A 12,611-nucleotide genomic window follows, 5' to 3' on the forward strand; every position below is an offset into this window, starting at 1 on the left:
TTGGGGTATTCTCTGGCCCCTCCCCTGGCAACCCACCCAGTCTTGCTTACCCAGCCAGGCCCCTGACCAGGTCTGAGCTGGAAGGGGCTGGCACACACGGATGCCACAGTAGCCTAAGAATACGTGTCCCTTTTCAACATGTGTTTAGTAGGGAAGGGGGCAGGTAGACATTCTATTAATATGGCAAACATTTTTGTTTCTGTTTAAAAGAGATTTGTCATATGCATTTATTATCCAGAATAACATGCCAACATTGAACCAGTTGAAATCTAGATAATACTCTTTCTTGGTAACATCACGTTAGTATGCATTATCTAGTTTCAATATTTAAGCTGCCTGCACCGTCCTCAGGAGACTGTCAGCTGCTGCCTCAGAGGTGGGGGCACGGCCTCCAGTTAACCGTGTCACAAGCTTTGAAGAAACCTTTCAAGAGAGATAGGCCTACACCAATGAGAAGTGTTTTTGTGTGTGTGTGTGAGGAAGATCAGCCATGAGCTAACATCCATGCTAATCCTCCTCTTTTTGCTGAGGAAGACTGGCTCTGAGCTAACATCTATTGCCAATCCTTCTCCTTTTTTTCCCCAAAGCCCCAGTAGATAGTTGTATGTCATAGTTGCACATCCTTCTAGTTGCTGTATGTGGGATGCGGCCTCAGCATGGCCAGAGAAGCGGTGCGTCAGTGCGCGCCCGGGATCCGAACCCGGGCCGCCAGTAGCGGAGCGCGTGCACTTAACCGCTAAGCCACGGGGCCGGCCCGAGAAGTGTTTTTTATTTTATTTTATTTATTTTCATTACCACTTGAGAGTGCTGTCTGCTTCTGTGGAGGTGAGTGGATTTTCCTTTTGCTGTTTATGTCAGGAGCATGGTCATGGGTGGTATCTACGTTAACAGGTGCCAAGTTTCCAATACTTTCTGGTGGTGTTTTGGCACCCTGTACAGTTTGGGGTCTGTAGTGGGTCTCTTGATGGTCCATTGCTTAATCCAGCTTTGTGCTGTGAGTTCTCCCTGCAACCTTGACTTTGCCAGAGGGTAAGGATGGGATGGGCTGTTGGCTGCCCAGCCCATGAGGTGGTAGCAAGGCTCACTGTCTCCTGGTGGCAGCATCCCTTTACTACAAGTAGAGCCCTTCAGGGATGACCAACAAGCAAGGTTTGCAGGCCACAGACTTGTAAAGTGTGGCTGAGCGTGAACTTGCTCATCAGAGTCCATACAATACCTGATGCTCAGGGTACAATGCTGCCCTTTCATCCTGCTCACATTCTCTAACTTGACCTTAGTCTCCATTAATTTCAGATTGAAAGTAGGTAGGGCTCAGTATGAGACCAAGAAGCTAGGATGGGGAGAACCCAACCCAGGGCAGGGGCTAGCCAGGAACCTGCCAGTTCTGTCTGCGTTTCAGGGCCTGGGGCCAGAGGGACCCTACAGAAAGATTATGGGACCCCAATCTTCACTCAGGTGACACTATTCTCTCCAGTGGGGTCCTGGGGTGCCTGGGAGCCATCCCAGGGCCACGTGATGGTGAATGGGCATCGGTCCCTGGAGAAACACTTCTGGTGGCAGAAGCCCATGGGGATGGCAGAAAATACCGTGGAAAGATGGGCCAGGTGGACGGTAAGGAGACATGGGATAGAGGAAGGCTTTGTAGCCCCTGGCTTCCCTGTCTGCAGAGAGCACCTTTTGGCTCAGGTGTGCCCATTTTCTTAGCTTCTCAATCCTCTTTTCCAGATTGTGACCATCTTGGCAAATATGTCTGTCCTAGAGCAGTGTGCCTCTGACATCATTCAGGAGAATGGTATGTCTTTCAGCAGTATGTAAATTTGTACAGGTGGGTCTCCACATTTGCATGAGCACATATACGTGTGCTTCTGTGTGCAACTGGGCCAATATATAAATGTTCGCTTGCCTTCACGGGGCTTCAATTTCAGTGGGAGACAGACAAGGAAAAAGAAAAGGGAGAATGTCCTATGGTGTTAGTGCCATGCAGAAAATAAAGCAAAGAAGCGGGTAAGGTAGACCCAAGGCAGGGGTGGCAGTTACCGTTTTAACTAGGGTGCTGAAGAGAAGACAGCGATTTCATTATGATCCAAGAAGTAAAAATCTATTCCTACAAGAGGATGCATTCAGCTTTAAATCATTCCTATCGTATTGGATTTGGCCTCAGTAGAAAGCTGAAGTGCCTGGGAAGGGGTGAGGGTGGGGGAGCAGGTCAGGGCAAGCTGAATCCCTTGACCCCTCACCTGAGGGCATCTCTTTCCCACTTGCTCCCCTACTCCCACCTTGTGCTGAGAGTGTCACCAAGGTCCAGTTGTGGGGGGCCAGGTTTCCTTGGCCAGGAAGCTGATCTAAGTAGTCTCTGCTGGAGGACAGGTCAGCAGCCTTGCAGCTGGGGACAGAGTGGGGAGGGCTTCCTGTGACTAGGAAATAAGGGAGCAATTAGCAACCAGTTGGAAACCAGAGACGCTAATGAGGACGAGTGATCTGGAGCCTGGGCCAGCTGCCTCTGCTCTTGTTAAACCCCCTTCTCCCAGGTTGCCCTGCTGTCTTAACGAACATACACATTCCCCATCCCCCATTGCTCTGTTACTAATTGAAAGACATCATTTTGTGTTGATTTTATGTGATTGAGCCAATAATGACTAGCTTTACTGAGCCAGCTGAGGCTGGGAGGCTGAGGGGTATGACATGTGGCCTGTTCCTTTAGTCCTCAGAGCCTCAAGTTCAAGTGGTCAGTGGGAGTACGTCTCCAAGGCCTATGGATTTGGGGTTGGAATAGCTGGCATCTGTAGAGGGTTTTATGGTTTACGAAGCACTATTAACTGACTCATTCAGTTAACAGTTATTGAGACCTACTGTGTGCCTGGCATTGTGCTAACAATGGAGGATGTCACAGTCTAGAAGACAAAAGGGATAACATGACAAAAATGTGACATCTGTAATAAAACAATGCCACAGAGGGAGGATGGCATAGTAACTAAGATTGTGAAAGCTGGACACAGACTGTCTGGGCTTGAATTCTGGCTCTGTTATTTATTAGCCACATGACTTCTGTTTTTCCATTGGCAAAATGGGAAAAAATGTAATATCTGCCTCATAAGGATGATGTGAGGATCAATATAAAACAAATAAGAAGAGTATCTGGCACAGAATGAGCACTGTGCTCAGTGTATCTGCTCTTTCAGGAAACAGTCTCGCAGGGTTTAATTGAAAAGAGTTGGATGAAGAGACTATTTACCAAGGTGGGCAGAATTTGAGGGATCAGCAATGGTGGTGACACAGCCAGGGGTCACCAGAAGACAGTAGGACTCCTGAACTGGACATGGCAAGCCCTGTTGTGCAGGCCGGGCTTTGAAAGGCAGTCCTCTTACGAGGATGCTTGCGACTCTGACATGCCTTGCCCTGACAGCCTGGTGACTTTGTCTGTCCTGTCCTAAATTGTGTGTGAGTTTTGGTAGGGGAGGGATGGATGAAGGGGGCCATACCAGGAGGTCAGAGAACGTGGCCGCTGGTCATCCTTACACTGGGAGGCAGGCCAGGGCAGCCCTGGCTCTTACTCGTCAATCTGTTGGCATCAGTATTCCCCTTTTTCTCCCTCTGGGGCTGGGGCTGAGCTGGAGAGAATGTTGGGGAGGGAACGTGGCACTGGGGGCTGGTCTTTAACCTGTAACTCCCTACCACTCTCAGGCAACGTTTCTGGCATGGAGCCCGGCCAGAACTTAGGAAACATTCTAGATTTTCCTAGGCAGCCCCAATTTCATAACATCTTATCTTTTTCTGGATAAGACTTATAAAAGTGTATATTTAAGGGAAACATTGTTTTTATATATTTGTAAGGCTTTTCACATGAGTCTGTTCACATTCACTTATTTGATATTCATTCAACAAATATTTGAGCTAAGCACTATTCTGGGTACTTTAGGTATATCTGTGCAGGAAATGGACAAAAGTCCTTGCCCTGTGGAGCTTTCCTGCTGGGATGGAGAAACTATTCCTGGTCAGATTCTAGGTGCAAAGCCAGGGTTAGGAAAATGGCTTCTTTATGGGAACCTTGACCAGAAAGAGTTAGTAAAATTTCTTAAGCTTGTGGCATTTCCTGAAGTGGTCATTTTGGTATCCCCTGTTCATGTTCATGTCCCCATGGGCCATAATACTTACATCAGGAAGTTAACAGACCTTGTCTTAGAGACATTGTGGGCATAGGGAGCCTGAAGACCATGATCCGTTCAGCAGCCAGGGGGAAGGTTTGGGGAGAGAAGCACTGGGCACCAAGATTAGAGTAGAGTATGTAAAGGTAGAGTTAATAGGGGCTCAGAAAGGCAGGGCCTGCAGAATCCCTAGGACCTGTAGGAGGGAGAAATGGGGCAATTCAGGCCTAAATCTTTCAGTCCAACTACTCCACCCTCTTCCAGTATGTGAATCCCCTCTAAAACGTTAGTTCTAGTGATTATCCAATCTAGACTGGGTCACCTGCCATCAGGGGGGACCCATCATCTCTGGCTCTGTCTCAGATGCAGCCAGCATCAGAGGGGAAGAGGTGATGGAGAGTAACCAGATGATCTGAGTTCTGATACCAGCTCCCCAGCTGCTAACTGTGTGACCCTGGGCAGGATGCTTCACTTCTCTCTGGGCCTCAAAGTGAATTATGATAGTTCCTAGTTCATGGGGCTATTGGGAGATTTTAGAGGATCAAGTGTTTACTGTACATTTAGCACAGCATCAGGCATGTAGTAAAAGTTCAGTAACAGCATTAAAAAAAATAAACAGGGATGTCCCTTCCAGGTATAGTGACTCTGCACATGGAATCAGAGACACCCCCAGGGCAGAGGTGAGAAGCCTTGCCCAGCTTCCTCCCGGGGTTGAGACCCTTAAGTCGTCCCGACAGCCTTTGCTTGGGCCCTCTAGCCATCCATCCAGCTGGCCCCAAGGGAAAGGCTCCCTGCTGGGGTGGGTACCAACTGTTCATCACTTGCCACCCAGGGGTCCAGCTTATCATGGGCATGCTGTCCGAGAAGCCAAGGTCTGGGACCCCTGCCGAGGTGGCGGCCTGCGAGCGAGTCCAGCAGAAGGCTGCCGTGACCCTGGCCCGTCTCAGCCGGGACCCGGATGTGGCACGGGAGGCGGTGCGGCTGAGCTGTAAGTGGTGCTGGCTGTGGGAGGAGTGGAGCTGGGGGGCTTGGGGACAGGTGCAGCCCTGATTTCACAGTGGCAAAGAGGACTCAGAGCAGGAGCTGGCTGGTGTGAGCCCCATTCTTGGGTGCTGGGAAATGCTGGGAGGGAGCCCTGGGTACAGCCCCTAGTCTGGCTTGCTTTCACCTGGGACTGAACCAAGAGAGGGGAAGGGCCCAGAAGGGGTTAAGCTGGCCAGAAGAGCGACTCACCTGAAGACTTCCTGATAGTTAGAACCCCATTCTTTCATTCATTCACTTTCTCATTCATTTACTCATTCAAGTATTTGCTTACTCATTTGTTCATTCACTCATTAATTCATCCTTTCATTCATTCATTCATTAACTCATTCATTACTTTATTCATTCATCATTAACTCATTTATTAGTTCACTCATTAAATCACCCAGTCATTCAGTTAGTAACTTATTTACCCAACAAATATTTTCAGAGCACCCACTCTATGCTAGGCTCTATTCTGCGTGCTGGGCATATGGCATTGATTATAACATTGTCCTGACTGCAGCGGCTTACAGCCTAATGAGGGAGGCAGCTATGGAAAGAAATATTTGCACTAGAGTGTCAAAGAATGGTGCTCAAAGCCTGCCCATGGCACGTTTGGCACGCAGAAGAGGGAGCCCACATTTATCTGAGGGTGTCAAAGAATGTTTTAACAAGGAGGTGAGTCTTCAGCTGTGGTTTGAGGAGTTATTCCAGTGTAAAGGCTGGGCAAGCGCTCCAGAGGCGTGAGAATGGGCTTGGCAATGTTACCGATCGTCCAGGTACACCAAGGGTGGCAAGAGGTGGCCCTATGACAGCAGAGGGTTCCAGCTCTGTAAAGATTTTAGAGGATAAACATGTAGAATGTGTCCACACACCTTTTGTTACTTTATCTTATAAGGAGTTTTTGTTGTTGTTGTTGTTTTTAGAGTTTGAAAAAGTCAATTTGCATTGAAAAGCAGTCGTTTATTAAACTTTCCTCTGTAAAGGCCTAGGAAACAACCTACTCAATCTGTAGTTTCATGTAATTTTAGCCACAATATATTTTCTGACTGAAATAGGCAATTGGAAAAAAAAGAGTACTGGAAAATTCCACTGATGTAAACATTAAACATAGCTCTGGTAAAATCAGAAGTATCTACACAGGAAATTCTTTCTCAGAAAGACCTGCAGTGTCTTCTACTGCTCAGACCTCTGCCCCTTACCTGGGCTCAGTCCTGGCCAGTGTTGGCACTTAGGGGTTTGGTTTTGATGCTCCAGCTCATCCTGGCCCTGCCCAGGGTCTGTTCACACCTGAGGGAGCAGAAAGTCTCCACCATAATCTCCTCCAGGTGGGTTCAGCCCCCTTCCCTGACCGATTGGCGGGTTGACGGGGCCCTGAGAGCCACCTGCCTCGACAGGGCTCCATGCAGAAGGTTGCGCGTGAGAGACGGGGAGCACCTCTAGGTCAGGCCTGGCTAGGTGCTCCCTGTCCTGGGCGTGAGGTTTTCCCTGTGTCTCACACAGGTATGTCCCGCCTCATCGAGCTCTGCCGATCGCCCTGTGAGAGGAACAGCAGTGACGCCGTGCTGGTGGCCTGCCTGGTGAGTTCTCAGTCTTCCCCAGCTTTCTCCCTGGGCTTTGGGATTGCAGACCAGGGGTCAGGAGAATGGTCCATGCCACAGTTGGTTTGGGTGAGCCTTGAAACTTCTCCGGGCTTCAACATTTCTCTTTAAAATGGTGATGAGAGTAATACTTGTTTCACTTAATTCATAAAATTGTGAAGAAAATTATTTGAGGTCATATATGTGAAAGATAGAGGGCTGAGGAACTCCCCACCAACACTTTTAGTAACCATGAGTCTCCGAGATTCTGGGGAATCTTAACGGCAGCTGAAGACCAGAGCAGCTGGCCAGTAGAATGGTTGGTGGTGTTAGTGACACCATGGTGCTCGCAGCACATGAGAGCTCAGGGATGAGTGTCTCCTGCCTGTTCCAAAGCAGACATTTGAGAAAAGGCTCCTTCCCTCCTTGGACAGAGCCCCTCTACTGGTGCTTTTACAGCTTTGTAGCTCCCCCTTCTTTGTGGATTAGGACTGGAGGCAAAAGGAAAGGACAGAATATTATTCAGCCAGCCCCAGAATCTTCACCCTGAACCAGGCAAGTACATCTCAGGAAGTCCCCACCCAACTTCTTCTCCATGCTTTGGGCCACCATGAAAAAATCAGCAGTACCAAAAGGGGAATGCATGCGTTGTCTCTACGCTCCTCCCTGCTGGGGCTGGAACCAATCCCAAAGCGGGGCAGCTTCTAGTTGGAAGCATCAAGGAGCAAGGAAGCTATTGTATAAACAACCATTTAACTTCCAGAAGGAAGTGCCAGATCCTTGACTGGTCGTGAAGGAAAGCTAGGGAGAAGTGATGGATCTAAATGTCCTTCAAGCTGTTTTCACAGTGAAGTCCCCGCCTCACCCCATCATTTTTTTTTAGCTGGGCTCCTCTCATTTCTGGGAGCTCCTGATGGTCCTTATATGGTCATAGAAACAGCAGGGCATTACAGTCAGACACACCTGTCTTAGTTTTGCCATTAGTGAGCTATGTGACATTGGGTAGATCACTAAGTGCTGTAAATTTTATTCAATCAATATTTACTGAGTGATTCTATGGGCCGTGTACTCTTCTAGGCTGTGGCGATACAGCTGTGGGAAAAAAAAGACAAAAGTCTCTGCTTTCATTGGGCTCTTATTTCTGGTACATGCAGAGCAATCTTAACCTTTTTTTGTGTCTTTGGTGATCTGGTGAAGCTTATGGACCCCTTCTCAGAATAATGTTTTAAATGCATAAAATAAAATATATAGAATTAAAAAGGAAACTAATCATATTAAAATAATTATTAGTGTTTAAATGTGATTTATTAATATATGTACTTTTTAGTTAATACATTAAGTGAGATCTAGCAGTGGGTCTACTAAGTGTTGTAACCTTGACTAGCGATGAGCGTTCGGGATATGTGAAGGTACCTCCAGAGACTGTAACAGGATATGAACGTATCTGTGATGTCTGTTGGTGAACAAGTCATAGGGATTGCTGAGACTTCATGGTTTGTTGCTACATTCACAACTGAAGGGAACGCTAAGTTTCAGTTAGAGGTTAGTGAATGTAAAGATGGAATTTTTTTCATCCATGTTCACAGAGCCTCGTAATTCTGTCTGGTCTAGTGAGTAAAATGGAGAGAAGTAATACCTGGGAAGCATATAATCATTGGCCCCAACTACCATTACCTTCACAACTCGGCCACCAGCAACTGCCTAACGCTGAACAGGCCCTGAGGAAACCAAAGAGCTCCTCAGATATGTGGGTTTCTTATGGTTCCTTTTCCATTTTTACTGTTGGTTTGAAGGAGAGCACACGGAAGGGCTTGGCCACTGTCTCCAATCACTTGAAGGACTTTCCAGTGGAAAAGAGATTACATTTCCCCTTTTGGATGAGTTGTTGGATGCCCAAGAGAGCTCCTCCCTTCCTAATCCATCCTCCATGTGGCTGCTGGGCCCGTTTTCTTCACGGACAGTTTACAATCACAACACTTCCCTGATGGACTATTCCACAGCTCCCTATTACCTATGACCTCAGCTCTTCACAGTCTGGCTCCCACCCACCAGGGGTCTGAAGGCCTCCCACCGCCTCTAGGCCCCATCTGCCTTCTAGGCCAGAGTGCCCTGAGCCACCCAACGCTGTGCCTTGTCCCTTGGCCCATGCAGATGCCCGCTCTCCAGCTCGGCTCCTCCTTCAGGTCGAAATCCTTCTCCTCCAGGAAGCTTCCCAGGAGCTTTCCGTGCCTCAGAGACACAGAGTACACAGTGTGTAGCTGGGCCTACCTGCTTGGATTTTGTTTTCCCAGTAGGAGGCAGGTTGTATTATCCAGTGTTCCAGATGTTTTGAGAGAGGCTCTTAGAATTCAAACACAGGCCTGCCTGATCCTGAAGGTCTTGACTTTTTGACGGAACCATCTTGTTTCCCACCATGCTTTCTCACTCCGTGTCTCATGGCCCTGGTGTCCCTACCTTGGCTCATGTGGAACGTTTGTATATCTCCCCCTCTAGCCTGGAACCTTCTTAGGGCCAGGGCCCTTTCGCAGCACTTTGTATCTCCATAGGACCTTGGGTTTGGTGACTGTTTCTTGCCTGGCTGAGGAACTGATAGGACTTGTCTGCCCACCCCCAGCCCCAGTGTTGGTGGGTGTTCCTGGTTTGGCTCCCAGGAGGGGCTCCACATATGAGTGCCGCCCCTGGCTGGTGAGATGGGGGCCACTGGGAGCCCAGTCTGGTGGATGGAGTTGGAGGCACCTCTCCCATCCTCTCTGAGGCCTTCTTCCCAGTGTCAGAGTCTCTCTTCAGGTGGAGGGAGGCATTTCAATTACTATCTCCCACGTCTGGGAAAGTGGCAGAGCAGATTGCCTCTCGCAAACAGAATTGATTTTTCCTTAATGAAGCAGCTGTCAGTGGGCTGCAGCGCTGGTTTAATGCTCAGTGTTCTCAGACTGTCTGGGAATGAGATCCTGGGATGACTGGCTATTAACCCTCCAAGGAAAGCAGATGCTGAGAGAAAGGCTTCGGAAGGGTGAAGGGTCATTTCAGCTCCTGGATGCTGAGGGAGGGGTGCTCTGAGTTGGCTTGGGTTCATGTCCTGCAGACTATCTGGGGACCCTGGGAAGAAGAGGGTGTCTGCTTGCCTTTCTGTTTTTTCAGGTCTGTTTCTAGTTCTTTCTCTCTCTTTCTCTCTTGTGTTTTGTTTATTGCTTTTCTTTCTTTCTAGAGTTGCCTCTTCTCTTACGGTTTCTATTTCTCCTTTCCTTTCCTCCTCTTCTTTTTATCTCCTGCAGCCCTCTCCCCTCTATTCCTTCCTCATCCTCCTTTTTCTGCCTCCTCACCTCCTCCTACCTCTCTCCTATTACCCTCCCACCTCAGGGTGCTCTCTTTTACTGTGTCGCTCTCTCTCCCTCTCTCCATCTCCCTTCCATGCCTGGTCTCTTTTCTTTCACCAAGTTCAACTCTGTCTCTCTGTTTGAATATTTCTTTCTTGTTCCATTTCTCTGTTGTTTCTTTTTCTCTGTCTCTCTGCTGTTTTTTCTGCTATCTCATTTTCTCTCCTCTTGGGTCTATTTTCTCTCTATTTCTTTGTATCTCTTTGTTCTTCCTTCTCTCTTGCTTTATGTTTATCCCTGATGATATAAAATACGTCGATGGCCTCATATCCTCTGCTGAAGACCCCTGGTTCCACATTTACTGTAACAACTCAAGGACAATGGAGTTATTCCTCCCAGTGGGAGCCAAGAGGAACGAGAACGTGTTATGGAGTTTCGCCTCTTTAGCCCTTGAGGGAATCATACCCTGGGAGAGACAGTCTCATGGAGTCTACTTCTTGCCACTAGTGCCTCAGACCCTGCTCATGTGCACAGACATACATATCCCTTCTCCTTGATCCAGTTTGGACATGGCAGGGCCTGTTAGTCTAATAATCAGCTTAAGCCATCCTCTCTTTTCACCAGCATGGCCAGATTTCTCAGTCATAGGTTACCCTCCATGTCTAGGTAATGAGCTCCATGCCTGCCTTGTACTCAATATAATCTAGTGTCCTGGGCTTGCAGCATCCTGCGTGTGTGTGTAGGTATGAGGGCCCTGGAGTCGGACTGCTGTGTGATTTTGGGAAGGGCACTTCCCTCTCTGAGCCTTAGTCTCCTTATTTTCCAAATGGAGATAATGATACATTGTAGCATCCTCTAGGGATTAAAGGAAATACTATGTGGAGATGCACAGTAAGTGTTGGCATTTCTCCTCCTTTCCTTCTTCTGCCATTCCAGCCCCCTATCCTTGTTTCCCAGGGGAACAGCAGCCTTAAGCTCTACGTTGTTCCCTGCTGTGCACAGGCTCAGGAAGAGGGAAGGAATTAATATTCACTGAGCACTTAGCATGCATTGCCTCAGCTAACAGGGAAAGAGGTCTAGGTAGGTGCACAGCTTACATTTACAGTTTCAGGGAGCTCTAGCTGTAGGACTCAATTTTAAAGCACTTCATTTGTTCATTTTTTTTCAGCAAACATTTATTGAGCCCTGTGCCAACTCCTGTTCTACATGCAGTAGATACAGAGAAAAACAAAACAGAGTCTCTACTCTTGAGGAGCTCAGAGTCTAGTGTGGGAGATAAACGTCAAAAAAATAGTTGCAGTCAAGTGTGAGAAGGTGGAGGTCAGCCCAGGGGCTATGGATGCGCAGGGGAGGGAGGGACTGCTCTGCTTCAAGGAATCAGGGAGAGCTTCACAGAGGAGGTGACAGTGGGCCAGGCCTTGCAGGATGAATGCACCTGCTGGCTAGAAAAGAGTGGAAAGGGACTTCATGTCATGAGGAAGAGCTGAGCAGGGGCACATGGACATAAACAGGCTAGCCTACTCAGGGAAGGGTGAAAGGCTCAGTGTGTGGGCACCTGGGCCGTGGTTTCATTGTGCCTGCACCTCTCTTTTCTGTTCATCCTATCTTGGTGGCAGAATCTCCATCTCCTTCAACTTTATGACCTTCCTTCCTTCCTTTCCCTCTCTTCCCCCTTTCCCATCCCATAATGCATTGCTCAGAACCTTGCTGTTCTAAGTTTCCTCTAGGAACATGGAAGTCCCTAGAGGAATAATTCTACTGTACAGGAAGTCCCTGTATACTTCTACTGATGCTTCTGGCAGTTCCAGTCTCTAGGATGAACAAATCTTGAGCTTAAATGTATCACTAAGTTGACCAGATCCTTAAAATGACAGATCTTTAAAACAGCCAAGTTCCTAAGATGACTGAAAAACCAAGATGGCAAGACCATTATTAAGATCATGAAGACTTGCAGATGACATCCACCATAATGACCAAGGTGCAGATAAAATCAGGTGATCAAGTGATAAGGTTGCTGTGGTGACCAGGTGAGCAAAAGGACCAGATCACTCAGGCGTCAAGGTGATGATCAGCTCAAATTGGCTGGTAAATGAGCCACTTCCTGAAATGCATCTCTCAAGGCAGTTGAAGGAAATACATGCCTTTGAGCAGGGCCCAGTCTGACCTGTGTCATCTCTTCTGCTTTTTTCCCAGGCTGCTCTGCGTAGATTGGCTGGGGTCTGCCCAGGAGGCCTCCAGGACTCCGACTTCCGACAGCTGGTCCAGCCCCGGCTTGTGGACTCCTTCTTACTCTGCAGCAACATGGAGGAGAGTTTTGTGTAGTGAGTGTGGGTGAGGAAAAGCATTCGGCCCCATTCTCATGCCCCCTCTGAGTACACACCTGTGAACACACCTGAGTACACACCAGCCCCCTCACCTCCTTATTTATACTTAATTTATTTTTTACGTGAAAGGGACAGAGGGCTAAATATTCTAGCAACATCATCAGGGAGTCTGTGGTCGTTGGGAGTCTTTTTTGTTTTTCTTTTTTGACTTCTGTGACTTATAAGTTA

At 48.1% G+C, this 12,611-nt stretch overlaps 1 protein-coding gene across 1 annotated transcript in view; it reads left to right on the plus strand.

Annotated features, from left to right (window-relative positions):
* INSC (INSC spindle orientation adaptor protein) overlaps positions 1-12,381 on the plus strand; it is a 126,973-nt gene extending 114,592 nt beyond the window's left edge. The window contains exons 10-13 of the mRNA XM_058544693.1: positions 1,726-1,792; positions 4,975-5,130; positions 6,669-6,745; positions 12,253-12,381. Coding sequence (XP_058400676.1) covers positions 1,726-1,792; positions 4,975-5,130; positions 6,669-6,745; positions 12,253-12,381 — 429 coding nt within the window. The remainder of the gene's footprint in view (positions 1-1,725; positions 1,793-4,974; positions 5,131-6,668; positions 6,746-12,252) is intronic.
* The last annotated feature ends 230 nt before the right edge of the window (positions 12,382-12,611 follow it).

Source organism: Diceros bicornis, chromosome 7, assembly GCF_020826845.1.
Source record: "Diceros bicornis minor isolate mBicDic1 chromosome 7, mDicBic1.mat.cur, whole genome shotgun sequence".
Classification (NCBI taxonomy): domain Eukaryota; kingdom Metazoa; phylum Chordata; class Mammalia; order Perissodactyla; family Rhinocerotidae; genus Diceros; species Diceros bicornis.